Genomic DNA, 20253 nt, shown 5'->3' with positions numbered 1-20253 from the left:
CGATACAAGAACTTGCTTTTGATTGACAACTTTGTATGACAACTATATGCTATAGTGATCCGATCTGAGAAGTTTATTCAGATATTGTAACATTGCTTTGAGTAATAATTCATGCAAAATTTCGTAAAGATATCTCGTCAAAAGAAAAAGTTTTCTATACAAGCACGATATTCCGATCGCTCAGTTTGTATGGCAGCTATATGCTATAGTGATCCGAACTCGGCGGTTCCGACAAATGAATAGCTTCTTGAAGAGAAAAGGACGTGTGCAAAAATTCAGAGCAATATCTCAAAAACTGAGTGACTAGTTGGAGGCAGGCGGACATGGCTAATTTAACTCAGCTTGTCACGCTAATCATTTATATATTTTATAAAGTGTGGGGCATTTAAGTTTTCGTGGCAAACTTAATATGCCCTATTTGGGGTATAACTACAAATTATTTCACAACATAGTCTCCTTTTATACGAGATATACACGATACACTTGACCTAGCGATGCTCTAGCTTCTTTAACCCTTCTACAAAGTATGCTTTCGTGCCAGTGATGGCGTTCTCATTAGACTCAAATTTATATAAGGTGAGTTACTTTTTCAAGTATGGAAACAAAACAAGTTGCACATCTAAAGAATATGGCAGATGCAGCAGCATTTCGTAGCTTAATCCAACCAATTTAACTACCGTATAGCGATGGCGTAAGTGAGAGTTGCTACGTTGCCATGGTAGCAGTACACACTTTGCTTCATGAAATTGTGTCCTCTTTTCTGTAATTCGATGCCGAGAAAATCCAAAAATTTGATATAGTAGAACCCCGATATCGTTTTGCTTTGGATGTGAGAATATTTCAGACCGAAATAACGAAATTTTGGTTTAACGTTATACAAGAATTATTCTCCAGAACATATTTTTCTTTCCATCCGAACTTTGGACTTCCTTACATGCAATTTTTCGATTTAATTTTGTACTTTATTTCAACGGTTTTTAAGCTATGGCGACAAAATTTGCCAAAACTGTCAAAAGTTGGCGATAAAAGATATAAAGAGATATATATGTACATACATTTAAATGTGAATACCTTCACATGCGACAGCTTTGAATGAACGTGGCATCGCGTTGCGCCTGCAAACGTTTTGAATGTCTAAATTTCACTTTCCGTTCTCTTTGCTTTCGAAAACCGGACAAGGTGGCCCACACAAAAGAATGGATGCACAGATGAGCGACGACTTGCCACAAGTCGTCTGACGTACGGATGTAATTTACCTTGAACCCATTATGTTGCTGCTGCAGCACCTCCAAGCTAGCACATGGGCGTCCAAAATGCATGCGCAGACGCAGGCGCTTGAAGAGCCAGTATTCATATATCATCAATGTGTGTGTGATGGCCTGAAACAGGAAGCGCGCATTTCGGGTTTCTCAATGTTGCAAGTCAACAAATGCAAAAACATAAAAGCAACAACAATAATAATCGCCAAGCAAGCACAATAACTGTGCAACAAAAGCACAAGCTGTAACGTACACGCTGTGTAGGCGCTGCCAGGTAGGAGAGCCTTTGTCCAAACGGGCCAACTGTCTACCTGTACGTAGCCATGTAACGGTGCATGTGTGTTCCTGCCACTCGATCTCACTGAATGGGAATGGCTGCGGCGCTGGCTCTGCGGTTGCCAGTTGACAATTGACGTTGAACACAACGGCGCATTGTTGGGTTTCACTGGGTTTCTGGGGCACATCCAAGCGTCGCAGCAGACAAAAATAATCACAAACTTTACGAAAGATGCCCACATATTTATATGCATAGACACTGATATGTGGGTGTTTTTTGTGTTGTGGCCAACTGCGGCTGCATGTTGCATGTGGCCATTCAAAATTCGCCACTTCGGTAAGACGACGCCGTTGTGTCTTCTTGGCCTTTCACTTGTTAATTTATTGCCGTTAAATGCGCAGAAGTGGAAGCGTTCGCTTAAAAGTGCAAAGAAAAGCGATCGGTTTTTAATAACCGCTGAATGGTGGACAAAAATAAAACAACAAAAACAAAAAAAGGGGAAAATATTAATAATTAGTTGGTAAAAGTGTCCGCAAGTGGAATAAATTACCTGCTGGTACGAATTTCTCTTCTTTTCTCAAGCACATTGATAATATATATATATATGTATGCCGTTATGTTTATAGAGGAGCCAAAACGAATGGTGATACCATATACGCCTCGACTGAAGAGGACTCTAAAATTGTAAACTGAAGGTCGGGTGAATCCACAAATAATTTGTATATTTCTTTCTTGAAACTTTAACTATGATTGCGCAGAAGTTAATTTATCAATTGCAATTTATATATACCTTACTACATATATAATCTCAACATACCTTATTAGTCTCAAGCGTCTTGGCTCTTATAGCAATCATCCTTCAGATGTCCGTTAAAACTCCTTATTTTTACTCTCCACCTATTCGAGTTCTACCCCATCAATATAAAATGTTCCTTTGCCTTCCCATTGGATGATCTCAATAACGCATGATGCTGTTATATTGGTTCAACAGAAGACTCAAGCTCTGAATATTTTCTGTTATCCTTCATTGATAACGCTAAACAATAGTTTTTAGCTGCGTCATTCCAAATTTCGATTCTAGTTGTGTTAAGCAACGTTAAGCAGTCCAGCAGACATTTTCAATATTCATACGTTTGAATTTGATTCCATCCGATTGTGTTTTAGTACTTATTATCTGATCGATCGTATAGACAAAAAGATCAAAAATACATCGTCTGTCAAAGAATTAAAAATTCGTCCTTCGATAAAGTAATACTTGAAAAATTGTCTTACCCCTTTTCTCACTAGTAAATTATTCAATCAATGAAAATACGCGAAGATTTCTTGTCAAATAGAAAAGTTTTTCACACAAGAACTTGATTGTGATCTATCCGTTTGTATGGCAGCTATATCCTCTAGTCGTCCGAGATTGTCGGTTCCGACAGATGAGCAGCATCTTAGGGGGAAAAAGGCGTTTGCAAAATTTCAGATCGATATCTCGAAAACTGAGGCCCTAGTTCGCGTGCATATAGACAATAAGACGAGCAAATATGGCTAAATCGCTTCGGGTCGTCCCGCTGATCATTTATTTATATACTTTATAGGGGGACCTGTTTATTTCTGTTATAAACTTCGTGGCAAACTAAATATACCGTGTTCAGGGTTTAAAAACAGTTTAGTACTCAATTTTATCTAATACACCTAAGCGATATCGATGCTCAATTACTCGGAGAAATATATGCTCGAAGAAGTCGTTTTTCTCAGACCTTTAAAGTAGTTCAAGTACTAGAGCTCTTGGCTTCTCAATACTTAGAATATTATATGTTTATCATAATGTATCGGTTTATCGATAGTAATGAGTGCAAAAAGGTATTTGCTCAGGCATATTTTTCGAATATTTTCTCCATGGGTGTTATTTTGACTAAAACTATGTAGATTTTGATCTAATCAAATAAAACAAATTCAAATATAATAACTTACGGAAGATATACAAATTAATAAGTTTATTCAGTTAGAGTTCAAAAACTTCTGAAAGTTTAAGTTTATCAATGCAGACCCACGATATAAAACCAGGATTGCCAAATACAAATATTACTTTATTACAAGATGGGGAATCGTACGCAATATGAAAATTTATATTACTTCTACCAGTTCTTTGCATTAACTGATATTCAACTAATTATGTGCACTGAAGTATCGTCCACCAGGCAAATGTCTATAAGAACTCCATTAGAATTTTTAGAATAATTAAGACAGAAATCACAAAATAAGCGCATATTTGTGCTAGCCGAAGTGTGGGAAATTAGTTTAAAAGGGCTAAAGCAGGCTAAGCGACCAGCTGAGTACCACATAGTTACACACATACGTACAAACTTGCAACAGCTTTTCAGAATACCTGTTGGTGGTGAGACGGGCCCATTTGCTCATTTGTCGAGGAATGCGATTTGCTATTCGCAATCAACAACATTCAACATTGAACTTGTTCTAAACACAGCAACACATACACATACATACTAATGTACGAAGCAATTACCGCATACCACAATGACAACATTTAGATGTCGCCGACATGCAAATTGCAACCAGAAATGAAATGCATGCAACATACCGCGTTGTGCCGCAGAAGTGGGGGCATTCAAAGTAACTTGTGGAATATGAAGTGAGTTGCATATTGATCGCATTAGTGGATCTTAAGTTTGTGAGTTTGCGCATCGCTGGCTTATATTCCCACATATATATTATATGTATTATCATAGATCAATCTGTTTAGTACCATTGGATCTCTGATGGTTAAATTTAAAAAAAAATTATTAACTCAACCTTCAAATTCTTTAAGCCATCTATAAACAAATAGGGTCACAAGGTTTACATATGTATATGCTCATCAAAAAATGACAGCTTTTAGCCATTCATGCAAAATTATGTAAACGTATATTTCGATATTTGAAATTGATTTACCGGGATCACAAAAGGGTCACGGTAATATCCAAACATGACTTGAGATGAGTTAAGTTTTAGGCACAATTATTGATGGTATAAATAATAAGCAGACTCATTTTAGCTATTGATAAAAACACTTCTGAACAAGTGCGCCAATACTGATTACAAATTGTTGGAGCTTCAAATCAAAATCCCCATATAGTGGTTATAAAACTATAAAGGATAATTTTTGATTAACTGCTAGAACGTTCTGTTTAAAGATTGAGCTAATACTGATTACTGATTTACACAACATTTTCCAAAAAATCATATTCACTTACGACAGCATTTTGTTCGAAAAAGAAGTGTTTGAAGTTAACATAATCAAACCAACAATTTTATTTGTATGCTCTCCTACTCACTGTGGTGGGAGATCACAAAAAATGAGCTCTCTCTATTTCTACCACTATATTAGAAAAGTTTATCAACACTGACTTGACTTCGTAGATTCTATAGAGAGAAATGTTAGTCAGCTGATATGGCAGGTGGAATTGTCATAAATAAGGGCGCAGATTAATTAACAAATGGCTTTATATCTTTCTGTAGATGATGCTGATTAAAAGGGTTGATTTTTTTGGAGGCCACATAGTCTTTTTACAGAAGAATGATTGATTTATAAGCTGTTGAGAAATAAAGTATTCCACAATATTTTCATTCATTTCTGCTACAAAAAAAAAACTTACTTTTCACTTTATGATACTTCCAAGGTACCCCTATTAATATATACAAAGTATAAGCGCCGGTAAGTGATAGCAACAGCTCTTCAAGCTCGCACATGTGTTTGTTTATTCAAGTGATTTTATTTCTCCATTTGCGTGTTTTATTAATTTCATTCATCAATGTGCCCATAACACCTTGCCATAGCGTTGCGCTGAGTAAGAGCCGCGCTGTATTATAATTCAGCAATCAATGTTCTTAAATGGTCATTGAACCACACAAAATGAGGCGAAAGGGGGAAACTAAGCAATCGGCAAAGGTAGCATAGCACTTGCCAATTACCTATTATGCTGGCTGATTTGTTACCGTAAAGCAGGTTAGAGGCAAGTTACTTTGTATTTTCTATTATTGTTTGTTTTTTTCTTTCATTTCTGTGAAGCAGACACACCTGTAAATCTGTAATGCCTGCTGTGTTGTTGTAATTATAAGGTTGTTGCGAATACGCGGCGCAATTTTGTATGAGTAGAGTTGTTGCTTTTTTAATAAAGTTTATTTATTTATTTATTCATTAATTTGCTTACTATTTTAATTAACAATTTCGTATTCCTTCCCGCCGTTCTCTTTGCAGTCGCAAAAACTCATTGGTAGTGAGGACGCAGCTGAGCGTGCGGGTCCACGCCATTATTGGTAAGTAAAATACACATTTTGTTATTGTAGTTGTATATCGATATGTTTGTAGACTCGCACAGCAGTGCATGTCAAAGTTGTAAATGTAAAAAACAACAATGAAGTGAAACATCAGTTACTCACAGCGCGAAATGCTGAAATTCCCACACTCATTTCCAAATGAACACTTTCAATTGCTTTTATTCGCGCTTATTTTACTCGCTATCAATGCAAAACAAATAACTTTTTAAACTATAAACAACGCTAGCGCTGCGCTGGCGACGCACATATTCGTACATGTCCCTCAACGGCGAGCGCTCACCACACACAACGTGTCAGCCATGGCTCGCCGCACATTCACCGAATCAATTCATCGGTCCCACCGGCAGTTTAGTCATACTAATTGACCGCACACGCATGCTCATATGCATATAAACCGTTATACTTATGTAGGCTTGCAAGTGGTCTATCATTTGTATTGTTTGTCAGTCGGTTAATGGTTGCAGTGATCTCTGTGTGACACCTTCTTGCCATATAAACAATATGAATCTGTCAACAGCGCACTTGTTTTTGCCCTTGATTTGTTTCGGTGGCCATAAAAAACAACAAGCACAATCACTACAGAGAGTTGTTCATACAAAGTATACAGTAATCTCGATAATAAAATAGTAGCGTGCTGCGCATAGTAATGAGTCCAGTGAGTAAATTTCCGGCGAAAAGTAAAAAAAAAAAACTATTAATGAAAAGAAATAAAAATGAATTTGAATTAAAATTGGCAATGTGAATGGAAAGAAAGTTCTGCGCTAAAAAGTGCTGTTATCCATTAAATAACTGTATATAAAAATTAGTGTGTAAATTTTTGTTGTGTAATAGCGAATAAAGTAGATCTGTACTCAAAAATAAAATATATAGCAAAAACAAATATATATTAATTCAAATTTTATTAAATTAAAAAAAAAAACACGTAAAATAAAATTAAAATAAAATAAAAAAAGATAAAATAAAATAAAATAAAATATAGCAAAATAAAAATGTAATAATAATACATTTGCGGTTAATTAATTATTTTGAAATTTAAAGTAACCTAAATTCTAACAAAGACATTCTAATATCAGTTAATTAAGTTTAGAATAAGGTTCTTAGATTAAATTAAAACAAATTAAATTTAATTACATTTAATGAATTAAATTAAATTCGTTAGAGTTCAGTAAATTAAAAAAAAGAAAAAATGTAAACTAAAGAAAAGTAAAAATTAAATCAATTTGAAACAATGAAATGAAATTAAAAAAAAAAATTAAATTGATTTGCGTTTAGTTTTAATTTAGCAAAATAAATGAGAACAATTTTAAATAATTTGAAAAAATATAAAATAGATTTCAAATTGATTTAATCAAGCAAAATCAAATTAAATTTGATTTAATGGAATTTCATAATTCAAAAACAAAAAATTAAAACTAAAGCAAAATAAACATGAAACCAAACAGACACAAATTAAATCAAATAAAAATAATTTCATTTATTTAAATAAACATAAATTAAATTAAATTTAATTAAAATTTTTTAAAATAAATTAAAACTACTTTAATTTTAATAAATTGGAATTCAATTAGATTAAATAATTAAAATTAGATTAAATTCAACTGAGTTCAGAATTCAAATTAATGTAAAACTGTAATTAATTATACTAAAGAAAATTATTTTACATTAAAAAAAAATGGAAATAATCGTATGAAATTAAGGCAATTAAATTATACTGCAATAAATTAAAGTAAATAATTTTAAAAGAAAAAAAGTCACAATGAATGGATTAATTTGAACTTTATTTAAAAATAAGTTTTCAAAACTTATATTATGTATATGTACATATATACAACATTTCGGGATACACATTTAGATACAATTATAAACGGAATATAAATAATCAAAAGAAAAAAGTATATACATGTAAAGGTGTCTTTTTAGACAAGTGATTTTCAAGAAATTTTGTGATTTCAAAGATCCAAAAAAATCAGCAGTGAGACATAAGCCCAATTTAACATGCAATTTGTAAAAAATATGGTAAATTTCGATATCTTTTAATACCAAGAAAATTGTCATCCCAATTTAAAAAAGTTTATAATTCTGCCTTATTTATTTATTACTTTAAACATATTTTTATATTAAATCTCTACATTTGTTGTGCTTTCTTACAGAAAAGCTACTCTCCTCCGAAGGCAGCGAATTGCGACGTGCACTATTTTCATTGAAGCAAGTCTTTCAAGAGGACAAAGACCTGGTGCATGCCTTCGTGGCATTGGGTGGACTCAATTGTCTTGTGCGTGTTGGTAATGGAGCCGATCAGAATTATCAAAATTACATTTTGCGTGCCTTGGGTCAGGTATGTAAGCACACACACACATGTACAACCATTCCATACACACATACATAAACATGCCTTTTCATTTGCGCAGTTTTCGCTTACTTTGCTGCATTTAAGTCGGTTGCACAGCGCTAAATGCAACATTTTATTTGCTCAACGTTGCCAATTAACCGCATTTATTTGCTGTTTTTTCGCCTTAAACCTTATCATATTTTGTACACAAACAAACATTCATATTTACATACATATATATTATGTATGTATATAATATTTGTGGTTGCTTTTTGCAAACAACAGGTGATGCTCTATGTGGACGGCATGAATGGCGTGATGAAACACGAGCCCACAATGCAATGGCTCTACTCGTTGATCGCATCGAATTATCGTTCTGTGGTGAAAACGGCACTCAAATTGTTGTTGGTATTTGTGGAATATGCCGAGACGAATTGCTATGTCCTGGTGAATGCCATACATGCGGTGGACAAAACGCAAGGCACATTGCCATGGTCGAATTTGATGAGGTAATGATATATATATATATTTTTTTTTTTTTTCTATATATATATATTTACAGATAAATATTTGAATGTATATGTATATAACGTATGTATTATATATATATATAATTGAATAGACGAGTTGTGATATTAACTGCAGACTTTTTAATTAAAACAAAAAGTTTTAGATATATTTAATCTACGGCTGATTTCTATATTTTTTTCAAATTCTATTGGAAAACCTAAAACTTTTTTGCCAAAATGAATCAAAACCGGAAAATATAACAAAATAGTTTTTTGAATCTCAATCGAAAAGGAGTAATTTTCAGAAAAATTGTTTTCATAACAAATAAAGCAAAAGTTTTTATTACTAAAAAAAAGGCTAAGTCAAATATTTGTAAAATTTGGTAAAAACTATCTTATTTATGAAGAAGGAACTGCAAAAATATATTTTATATGAATATATACATATATTTATAAAAAAGGTTGCAAAAGTTTTGACTAAAGACGACTTCAGTCATGCTCGACAAAATCACATTAGGTTAAGTTAAGTTCTACAGTCGATATCCAATTAAGAGGGAATCGTACTTGTACTATTCGCGACAGTCTTCTATGAAATCAAACAAACTGCTAAATCTGGATTTAAGCCTCGACAAAGTGCTTTGTGTCCATTTCAAAACTATTTAGCCGTTTTATTAGTATTCTCCCTAGTTCACCTATGCAGATGTCTGAAGGTATGAGGATCAAGGTATTTGAAATGGGATGTCGCTAAGTCAAGATAGAAGTATTCAGAACATTCTATAATATGGCGTCTTCTTCTAAAAGTCAGAGCAGGAAAAAAATCAAAATTGTTTATGAATATTTTAGGAATACTTCTCGACACGCTGCCACTCATCCACTCAGTACCTATTAAATTCGGTGTCCATCAGATTCCACTTTTCTTTTCTGCCTTTTTATACTCTAAACAAAGTATATTAAGTTTACCACGATGTTTGTAACACGCAAAAGAAAGTTTCAGAGATCCTATAAAGTATAAATATAAACTATCAGTGTGACGAGCTGAGTAGATTTAGCCATGTCCGTCTGTCTGAATGTTTTTGTATACGCAAACTAGTCTGTTTTAGAGATACCGATCTGAAATTTTTCGCACCAAGAAGCTGCTTATTTGTCGGAACAGCCGATATCGTTTAACTATAGCATATACCTATCATAGAACCTGACCGATCCAATTCGAATCCTTATATGGAAAACTTTTTGATATGAGAATATATCTTAACGAAATTTGGCAGGTATTATTACAATATCAAAGGCATGGCTATAATCTACCAAAATTTCCAAAGATACACTTCTATACAGTCCTTCACCTTAATAATCGGCTAATCTTAATTTTTAATATTATTACTTATTACTTACCGATCAAAACAAGGTTGGATCATCGAAATAGCAAATCTAGGCCAAATAAAATCCGGGTAAATTCCAGTATTCTTGAACCGGCTGTTATTGAAAATCTCAATTTTTTCTTATTTGTGCTTAGGTTTTTTCGAATTAATTGCATAGCTTAAGTACATTTTTTGAACGTTTCAATTATTTTGAAAAAAAAGCATTTTCATACAAATACGTGTACATACAAAAGTAAATAGATATATTGCAAAACGCAATAAAGCAAACAATGAAATCCCTTAAAGCAAATTTTATAATCATAAAACAAACCACTGATTAAAAATGTTATAAGCGATTTACCAGCATGTTATACCTCAGTATTTGTTATTGTAATTAACTTTAGTTTTTAACAATAATTATAGCCTAGCCTCATATACTTGTAAGTATGTATGACCATAATCTGGTATTATTTGTTGATAAGTGTTGCTTCAAACTCAAGCAACATCAAACTTAGCAACATTTATTCTCTGGTTGTCATAGATACATGTGTCTGAATACATAAGCAAATGTTGCCACCACACTAGAGCGGCTAGCAACATTTATTGCTTCAACTGCTTGTGTTGCATACTTATAGGCTGCTCTGAAGGAGATTGGCAACAATACAATGAAGTTTGTTTCCGAACTCTTTATAACGTCTTATGGAATGAAGTCGAATTAGTTTTAATTAATTTCAGACCTATACCAATTTTAACATATATGTATCGATTCATTTCAAACACAATTTAAAATTGGACAAAGAAGAGTCTTAATACAAAGCTTGCTATATTTTAGTGACAATTAAATAAATTGTTCTCTCTTATTAAAAATTAGGTTCTTTAGCTGCTTATTTCTAATATTTTAAATTAAAACCAAAATTTTGCTCCACAATGAACCTGAACTGAGCTTTGCTCCAAAAGACTATTATTTCTTAGCCTATTTTAAACTAGTACTTCTTATGCATGAAATACTGATTAGTCAAACTTGTGGCTAGTGTTCGAACAGGTATTTACACCTTTCTATTAATGACTTTTAAAAGATAAAGGATAATACTAGCACGTACTCTTATTCAATGCTATGAAGCTGGTAATGTTGAAGAAGTAGTACTTTTCGAATTTAAAACAAAGCGTATTTGAGATGTTCACAGCTTAAGTTAGGCTAAGGTATTTGACTAAGATAGTTCCTGTATTATAGCAAAACTAAAAGAAAAGTACATGCCTTTATGTACAATTGAAAGTTTTAGATAAGATAAGACTAATGTAAGTTAATCCCAGTAAATGCATTGAATAATTTCATTTTACTTGTTTGATAGATCAGCCCAAAAAATTTAATACAAAACAATAATTCGACAAGCGTACTAAAATATTATTATATTTTTTTAAACACTAAAAATTTTTCTGATAAAATAATAATCAGCTTTTTATGAAAGTGAAATAAAACCTTTATCCTCAACGTCTATACAATCATAAGCGATTTCAACAATATTTTTGCGTAAAGTGCAGAATCTGCGTTATTATAAAGATGTACTTTCATACGAGTTCTTAAACTGAAGTTTTCAAATTTTGGGTTGCGGTAATACCTTAAGAAGCTACTAGAAATACAATTTTTTGCTGTTTTCTGACACTAATAATATTTAAGTTAGGTTAGGTAAATATACTGATTTGTCGTGAGGCCATCAATAATCCTACTTGAACCGCTAGAGACGCCTATTCGGTGTTGCCCAGAATTCCTTGATATGGATCAAAAAGACCGTCGGATATCGACTAAACGCCTAGAGCCTGTCACAAATCTATTGGGGCAATTCCAGCCAGGTTAATAAAAAATATGGCAAGCGAGATGCTTCAAGCTTAGTCTGGCAAAAGCTGGACAGTGGCAGAAAAAGTGTTTACATGTTTTCACCTCATTTTCCTCCATGTAACTTTGACATGTTGCGTACTCCAAAATCTTTAGCCTCACCACGATTGTGCCAATCGGACAATATCCAGTTAAAACGCCTATCACTAATAATAAATTAATCAAAAACATTTTTCCAATTTCTTTCTCCTGCAATTGCTCTTGAGCTTTCATCCTCTTCTAATAGCCTGTGGCTCAGCTTGTCTTTCTACATGAGCTCGTATCGCAAAAGGTATCTGAAGAGAATTGATGTAAAAACATTTTGTCGCACTGCTTGCTTTTGACTTGTCAGCTCTTGACTTGAGTCATATGTATTATGAAAATTGATAATATATATTTGAAATAAGTAAGTTATAAAAAAAAAAAATGTGCGTAAATGTTTTCGACCGAACCTAATCCCCTGACAATATATATATCTAGCAGAATAAAGTGAATTTAAAACATTTTTCGATAATAAAATATTGTTTCTTTATTTTCTCAACAGACTTTTAAAAGACTATGACAACGCTGACGCCGAACTAGTCATCTATGCCACATCGTTGATCAACAAAACCCTAGCTGGCTTAAATGATCAGGATAGCTTTTATGATGAAAGCGATTTGCTGGAACAACAAGGCATGGAATCGGTGATACAGCGTTATATGTCCAAACCGGGCACAGATCTGGATCTGTTGGATCAATTGCAGCTTTACGAGGCAGTATTGAAGTGAGTATGCCGCAAAACCACAGTGCTCAGCGGGTATATATGCCACATTTGCAAAATTCCAGATTCGAGGATGGCGAGGCGGAGGGCATACGCTTGCCGGAGAACTCGCTGCGCAAGACCCAACGTCACCGCCAAAGCACCGACACAGCCGAGCGACGCAAATCGCGACGTCACAGCACCGGCACGAGTCCACATGTTAGCAGAGTGATAGCGTCACCAAAGCGAATGACACCGACACATGGTGTGTTGGACGAGGATAGTTCGGGTTCAACGAACTCCGCCGAATATGCGGCGAATGGCGTTTTTAACGGTGAGAAAGGTGTGTATGAAAATGAGTGTTTGTATTGCATAACGGTATTAACTGTGTTAAATATTATGAACTTGTGAAACGCATAGCGCGTGACGCTGTAGGTGTAACGCCCGGCTTGCGTAGACGTCGCGAACGCGCAGAACGCCACAAAAGCTTCCTCAAGGAGCAGCAAGAGGCTGTGGCGAACGGCATTTTCGCCGCTTTGGAGAGACGCGAGGAAATCGGTGAGTACAGCTTTGTTTGGGTTGAGCAGAAAGTTTATTGTTTTTCAATGAAATTTTTGAGTGGTTTTGAAAACCCAAGCTTTTTTTGCCGTATATTTAGTATATTTTTACGGCATACTAACACTTTTTTTATACATTTAATTTTTTTTCTAACTTTCCAATTGTACGCCTGTCTCGATTAACAACAAAAACAACAAAAATGTGTTGACTTATATAATATAATAAAATGCGCTGCCTGCCCATATTGGATATGTAAAAATGTAAATTGCTAAAAAAAAAAACAACAAAAATAAAAACAACCATACACATATGCGCTTCCATCATTTTCATTGCACTCATTGCCACCACCTGTCATTTGTGTCGATGTGTAGGGCAAATTGTCACCGCCATACCAGCAACGGTGAAAATGGGCGATAGTCCACCAGAATCATTAAATTTAACCAATGAAGCTAGCATTAGCATAAATCAAAATAAAAATCACAACAACAACAGCAACAATATTCATGGCAATCACACCATAAACATTGCTAGCAGCAACATTACCGCCAATGCCACTAACAACAACATCAATCTCATAAATACAAATTCCACTACGAACATGGGTGATATTAGTGCAACCAACAACAATAACAACAGCAACAACAATTTGTGTAACATCAACAATAACACGAACAATAGCAACAGTTTGTTGAGTCCCACCAGACATTTGTTGGGCAGCAACACCATTTCTATCATCAACAACAACATCAACGCGAATCCGTTGCACAGCAACAACAACAACAACAACAATAATAATAGTAAATTGCATACTGCACCGGAATTTTTAACCAAAAAGAATTTGCTAATGGAACGCAATGCGACTGTGATTAACGGCATCATGAAGAATATACAACGTGGTGGTGATCAGTTGGACAACAATCACAACAACAACATGGCGTATAAGAAATTCGAAAATGATGCCAATCGGCTGAACAGCTACTACAATCAGCTGAGCACACCAAAGAATCAAAATCAATTGCAACAGCAACAGCAACAGCAACAACAACAACAACAATTACAACTGAATCAACAACAACCAGCAGTCACGCCCACTTTGCAACATCAGAATTCAATACAAAGTCCAACCATACAAACTGCACACAATGTGCTGGCCGCCGTCTTGAGCCCCAAAAAGTCGCTAAACGGTTTCGACTTCACCCAATCCACACCAAAAACGCCACCAAACACCTACGAATATAATCTCAAGCATAATATGACACCCTTAACAAGTCCAATACACACCCTAACCGAAGAGCCAACAACAATGGAATGTCATTACGCGGTACCCATAAGTGGTCAAACACCTATGAATACACCCTCTACACCCAGCAGAACTATCTCGTCCCTCTCAACACCAACAACACCACAAACCCCTTTATCCACTGACTTCACAACCGAAACACCGTCATCACCAATAAATGCGCCACACACGAAATTCAATGCGCGTGCAGCACCGCCGCCACCTCCTCCACCGCCGCCGCCACCAGATTTGTTGGGTCACTACTTTATGATGCCGACACCACCACCACCGCCGCCACCGCAATACGGTCTACAGTGTCCGGCAGACGGTTCATTAGAAATGAACGCTGTCGATATGGATTCTCTCAATATGGGTGATGTATTAGCAATAACAGGTGAGCGCCAACTCTCTCTCTCTCTCTCTCTCTCTCATCACCCCGAAAAAGTTCATTGTTACATCATTGTTTATCGCGTGCTGAAGTGCAGCTTTTTGCGTTTCATTCACGATCTTCTCACAAACCTATCTGTCTGTTTTGGTTTTTGATGATTTCTTCTTCTTCTTTACCTAACCGCTTTGTGTCAGTCCAAAATATTTCAAAATTTTCTTTTTTAAATAAGTCATCTTGATTATCTCTTTATGATTCTATTAGTACTTGATTTTCGTAATTTTTCTGTACCTTTTATGCGCTTCCCATATAGAATCCGATAATGAGGATAGAAAACTCTTGCAACAGCTGAAACGTGATCACACTGTGAAGGATCTTACACAGAAACTTAGCAATATGCCAATGAGTCCGACGCATGAGGAGAAACTGCAGAATCGCATTGTTGGCGATATGTCGGGTCTGATATCTAAAGCCAAAGAGGGACTTGCCAAGAGCAAAAGTAAAGGCGAAATGTCGCGGTAAGTTTCATTTGAATTTAGATTTTTTAATTTAGATAAACTTTTCATTAATCTATATAATTTACTTTGTGTCCAAAGTCCGTGCCTATGAGAGTCGGTTTCACTTAAAAGAAATATACCTGGCCTGCGATCCGACCAACGTCTTTTCTGTTGGCAGTGTTTTCGAAAACTATTTTAAGATTATTTGATACAACAACAAACAACAAAAGAATGTATAAAAGTTAGTCCAAACAAAGCTGTTTTAAGATTAAGTATATATGAAGAACATTCTGAAAACTATTATATATTTGAACAATGAGAGATTTTGAGATACATTTTATTTGACCATCAACTCCGTCTTTGTTCGTAATTATTCTTTCTACTCCTAACTTATTAATTAACGATCTAGAAAGAGTTAGATTTCTCTGTCCAGGACTGTCTTTTAGCGGGTAAGAAAGTGCGTATCGAAGACGAAACAATATTATATTTCGAATATGAGACAAATCGGCTGATGAAAACGATATTTAGATAAATCAGAGCACGACGTTCTCTAAAGAAATTTTATTATTTGTAACCTTCCCCCAATAAGCACAACAAACTCTCTGACTGTAACGCAGCTTTTATCTGTTTGATCTGTATTCTTCAACAAGGTTTTATCCAATCCTTGTAATGTTTCAGAAAACCTTCGTTTTTGAAGATCTTATAGCCAAGTATTCACACAGCTGATTTCCATTGCATTGAAAATTGATTTTTTTACACATATCCTTCTTTCTTATTAAACTCTAGCAGCTATATGAAATCAGCTTCCAAAACTAAAACTATTTTAAATATAAAGTCACCGCCTAATCTGTGTAATTTTTTTGAGAACTGAAAAAAGTTTTGAAATTTTTACAAAATTAAAAAATCTATAATTTATCCCTGAGTTCTTCAATTAAGCGTATTTGGGTGCATATTTTTCATAGATAGCAATGTAAGCCTTTTGTGCCTCTTCCTTGGACAAACCCTTGTGTTTGTTCCATGAATCCCATTTGGCCTTGCCCTTCAAGTCTAATGCACCAGGACGTTCAACGTTCACATCACCAACGGTGGACTGCTTGTAAAGGCCGTAGAATTCCAAGAACTCTTCATCGGTTGGGCGTTTGCTGAAGGCTTTCGCTTTTTCGGTAGCAGTGTTGAACTGAAATCAGTAGTTTAATATTTTAATTTTTTTATTCTATTTGAATTTAGTTGAATACACTGGCACTCACATCCATGGTGAAACCTCTTAATAGTGCTTTTGTATGACTAAAAGTGCCACCTGCTCAAACCTCCTTGTCTTTTATAGGCAAGTGTTGTAAAATAATCAGTGTCGTAAAGATTAATATATTCGAAAGTTTGGTGGCTCTCTATTTTGTGTTTTTCTTTTTTGTTTGCTGACTTTCGTTTTTCTCTTATTTCGAATAAGAGAGTTCAATTTGTGCGCCTGAATCATACGTTTTTTATTTTACCGTATTTAATTGCTTTATAGCCGCGATACAAAGTCTTCTTCAACACTTACCTCCATATACTTTTTATTGCCTATGCAATGCCGACCGGTTAGGTAAATCCATACAATTATTAGTAATCATATATAGAAGTGGGTGTGCAACTTACCGATCAGCGGTGAATCTATTAGCATATCCGAATTTCATATATAAACTTAGATACTACTTTCTTCCATTTTGTTAAAGATACAAACGTTCATTGAGTTTATTTTTCTTCAATATATACCGTTAAATAAACTTACTTAGTCATCTTTTCTGATTCTCCAACAATAAACAGTTAGACCTTTCTCGAAACTTTCTTTTAGAAATATTCCTTATATTGTTGCAACAAAAAACAATAAGTTTCGAAGGTCAGTTGGTCAAAATAACAGTCGCACTCCGCTCAACTTTTAAGCGTAATTTTCAAACATTAACAGAGGCACTTCACATCTATTTTTCGATTTAACTTCAAATCATTTTATTTTTTACCTAAAATTCCATTTTTTCGTCTACTTTAACAGTATTTGTATAAATATCATTTCCATAACTTTCACCTTAAGCATAAATGGGAGCGTATTTCTCATAGGTGGCAATGTAGGCAGCCTTGGCGGCATCTTGGGACAAACCCTTGTGCTTACTCCATGCGTCGAATTTAGCCTTGGCTGTCAAGTCAAGAGCGCCGGGAGCAGAAATGTTGACATCGCCGACGGTGGCTTGCTTGAAGAGACCGTAGAATTCCAAGAACTCAGCGTTGGTGGGCTTCTTGGTGAAAGCTTTGGCTTTTTCGCAGGCAGTGTTGAACTATACCAAACGAAAATTAATTAATTAGTGAAAATTATAATAAAAAGGAGATAATCAAGCAATCGCTCTCTCTCTCTTCCACTCGTATGGTTTCTAAGGTATATTATTTGACTTACATCCATTATTGACTTTGTAGGCGGCTAAGGTTTAACTGACGATATAATCTTTGGGCTCCGGCCTTTTATAGCCACGGATATAGCTAACTGTAGTTAGTTCATACCGGTAGTTGTACTATTTGAATATAACTAAATCTTATCAAATTGACGTATTTATTTATTATTGCAATGATTGTAGAGTTGTATTTTATACAGTCTTTGATTTATGCTATTAAGTGCAGTATAATGGATTAGCTATAGAAATCTTATATATATATATGGAATTTCCTTTGCATTTAGTCTTTTATGGCTTAACAGGCTATTAATACTTAAATGAAATATTTATAAATTACACGCCTGCTAGTAAACTTTTGATGAAGTTAAAATATATTTGATTCGTTAAAATTTTAAAAAATTACTTATTTAATCGTTTTACTTATGATTCAAAAAGTCTATTGATTTATATATTGTAATTAATGGCATAGACTTGCTGTTATATTGAAAATGTTGGCTTTTAAATTACTCTCTTTGAGGGATGTACAATATATATGTATGGTCATACTTTTGATCGGTTGATATGACCTAGCGATCGAGTTGTGAAGATTGCGTTAATCCAAATCTGTGTATAGCATAGCATGTATAGAAAAACCGTTAACTTTGTCTGCAACGAAGCTATAATACCCTACATAGGCGAATTTGTTTTTAAATAAAAGAAAAAAAATTAGGTCGTTATTTCAGAAACAGAAGGACTAGTTGGATAGACGGACAAGCAGACGGATATGGCTAAAACGACTACGTTAATCATTTATATACCACGTTAATCATTTATATATACATTTTATAGGGTATCAAACGTTTCCTTCTGGGTGCTATAAACTTCGTGCCAAACTTAATATACCCTGTACATTGTATAGTGATAACATTATCTCACCTAGGATGAAAAATATGAATTCGAGGCAGTTTATTACAATTTCTTTGCATGTCTTCTAATACGATACTATAGATTTAAGCCCCCGATTACTTTTGGCTTTACCATTACTAGTATTAATCTAGTCTTTAGCAGTTTGGTTTTGTATGGTTTGAACTTCTAGAATCTCTAGATAGTAGTGCATACAAGCATACTGACTTTTAAATTAATGATTTAAAAAAATTTATTTATCAAACTAACCACATATGTATATTCAAAGAACAATGTAGCTCGTTCATAGAAGTAGTGTCTCGATCCAAGTTTGACCCTCAAAGTATAATATTATGATCACCAACTGGGATAAAGCTAAAGCTCTATACAATATATTATGTCTAAAACATACCATAAGTTTCTTAACTGTAATATTTACGACGATGGTAGAACACGAGTGTTTTTGAAGTTCGGTTGTAATATAACGGTAACGCAATGAGAACAAACACCACCATCAATATATCTTCATAGAAAGATTCCAACATTTATTTCATAGCAAAAATGGCTAGAGGTTTTCGAAAAATTAAAGATATTATAAAAAATTGTATAATTCGCAAGTAAAAAAGATTTCATGGTTTTCAAATTGAAAGGCATTATATAAAATTCTTTTTCAATTACGTTCTGTTCACTAAAGTACGATACGTTATTCAGTCTGCTTTCCGTATAAAAAATTGTTAGTGCATTTTTTTATCTGCCATATATTGTTAAATAATTAAGTATCTGAAACTTTTTTGTACATTTAACTGCAGTATGAGTATTCAATACTAAGTAAAACAAATTTGTTTAATTTTCCAATCCATATATTTTACATATTCCAATAGAAATTAACCAAATAACTTATTAGATTTTTCAAAACCATATACCATATAATTTAAGCGTATTTGGGAGCATATTTTTCATAAGTGGCAATGTAGGCAGCCTTGGCGGCATCCTGGGACAAACCCTTGTGCTTGCTCCATGCGTCGAATTTAGCCTTGGCCGTCAAGTCAAGAGCGCCGGGAGCGGGAATGTTGACATCACCGACTGTGGCTTGCTTGAAGAGACCGTAGAACTCCAAGAACTCAGCGTTGGTGGGCTTCTTGGTGAAAGCTTTGGCTTTTTCGCAGGCGGTGTTGAACTGCAAATTGCGAAAATATTATATTTATTTAAATATAGCTATCGTTTCAAAGACTACGCACATCCATGTTGCTGAAAAGTGTTTTTCTTGCACTAGTACGTGGGAGAACGTGACGAAACTGTTGTAGCAACTGACAGACTATGGGCATTTATATGCCTGTTCAAGTGCTTTATACTTTATGTTGTTATTGTTATTTCCTTTTTGCAATTTTTATCAATTTGCAATAGTTTTCTATTTTTACAAAAATAACTTATGTGCTTTCGCAAAATGTTTGACCTGTAATCGCTCGTTTAGTTTGAAAGTTTTATGACTTTTTAATACTAGTATATACTGGCTATCATATATACATATATAATATGTATGTGTTATAGTATGGTAAGCAGATAAGCCTCTCACA

The 20253-nt window shown here is 34.3% G+C and overlaps 4 protein-coding genes across 11 annotated transcripts in view; 1 reads left to right on the top strand and 3 right to left on the bottom strand.

Annotated features, from left to right (window-relative positions):
* Positions 1-20253, top strand: part of Fhos (Formin homology 2 domain containing) — a 124902-nt gene that overhangs the window by 93402 nt on the left and 11247 nt on the right. For 5 of the 7 annotated variants that reach the window (XM_036361927.2, XM_036361929.2, XM_036361944.2 and 2 more), the window contains 8 exons: positions 5780-5838; positions 8010-8194; positions 8474-8697; positions 12467-12688; positions 12751-13007; positions 13085-13222; positions 13594-14895; positions 15200-15404. In XM_036361927.2, the coding sequence (XP_036217820.2) occupies positions 5780-5838; positions 8010-8194; positions 8474-8697; positions 12467-12688; positions 12751-13007; positions 13085-13222; positions 13594-14895; positions 15200-15404 (2592 nt within the window). The remainder of the gene's footprint in view (positions 1-5779; positions 5839-8009; positions 8195-8473; positions 8698-12466; positions 12689-12750; positions 13008-13084; positions 13223-13593; positions 14896-15199; positions 15405-20253) is intronic. The other 2 variants (XM_070111910.1, XM_036361941.2) reach the window with 1 other exon arrangement.
* LOC106624657 (acyl-CoA-binding protein homolog) lies at positions 15987-16738 on the bottom strand. Its single transcript, XM_036361996.2, has 2 exons — positions 16631-16738; positions 15987-16560 (listed from the first exon to the last, which is right to left on the bottom strand). Exons 1-2 carry the CDS (start codon positions 16634-16636, stop codon positions 16315-16317), a joined length of 252 nt encoding a protein of 83 aa, XP_036217889.2. The 5' UTR covers positions 16637-16738; the 3' UTR covers positions 15987-16314.
* Positions 17335-19995, bottom strand: LOC106626547 (acyl-CoA-binding protein-like). 2 transcript variants are annotated; one of them, XM_036361970.2, is made up of 2 exons: positions 19918-19995; positions 17335-17686 (listed from the first exon to the last, which is right to left on the bottom strand). In XM_036361970.2, the coding sequence occupies exons 1-2, from the start codon at positions 19921-19923 to the stop codon at positions 17441-17443; spliced, it is 252 nt and encodes an 83-aa protein (XP_036217863.1). In that variant the 5' UTR covers positions 19924-19995; the 3' UTR covers positions 17335-17440. The 2 variants fall into 2 exon arrangements, with proteins under 2 accessions (XP_036217863.1, XP_036217873.1); XM_036361980.2 differs by lacking the exon at positions 19918-19995 and adding an exon at positions 17803-17930.
* Positions 19518-20056, bottom strand: LOC106626406 (acyl-CoA-binding protein). The gene is made up of 2 exons (XM_014246224.3): positions 19918-20056; positions 19518-19856 (listed from the first exon to the last, which is right to left on the bottom strand). Exons 1-2 carry the CDS (start codon positions 20002-20004, stop codon positions 19611-19613), a joined length of 333 nt encoding a protein of 110 aa, XP_014101699.2. The 5' UTR covers positions 20005-20056; the 3' UTR covers positions 19518-19610.

Source organism: Bactrocera oleae, chromosome 6 (assembly GCF_042242935.1).
Source record: "Bactrocera oleae isolate idBacOlea1 chromosome 6, idBacOlea1, whole genome shotgun sequence".
Taxonomy (NCBI): Eukaryota; Metazoa; Arthropoda; class Insecta; order Diptera; family Tephritidae; genus Bactrocera; species Bactrocera oleae.
This window is presented reverse-complemented; position numbering and strand designations above follow the sequence as displayed.

What these genes read in the sequence shown, in the direction of transcription:
- LOC106626406 (XM_014246224.3), bottom strand. Translation starts at nt 20,004, where the DNA reads ATGCCCATAGTCTGTCAGTTGCTACAACAGTTTCGTCACGTTCTCCCA. An exon ending in CACTTTTCAGCAACATGGAT is followed by an intron (nt 19,857 to 19,917) that starts GTGCGTAGTCTT and finishes CGCAATTTGCAG; the next exon opens with TTCAACACCGCCTGCGAAAA.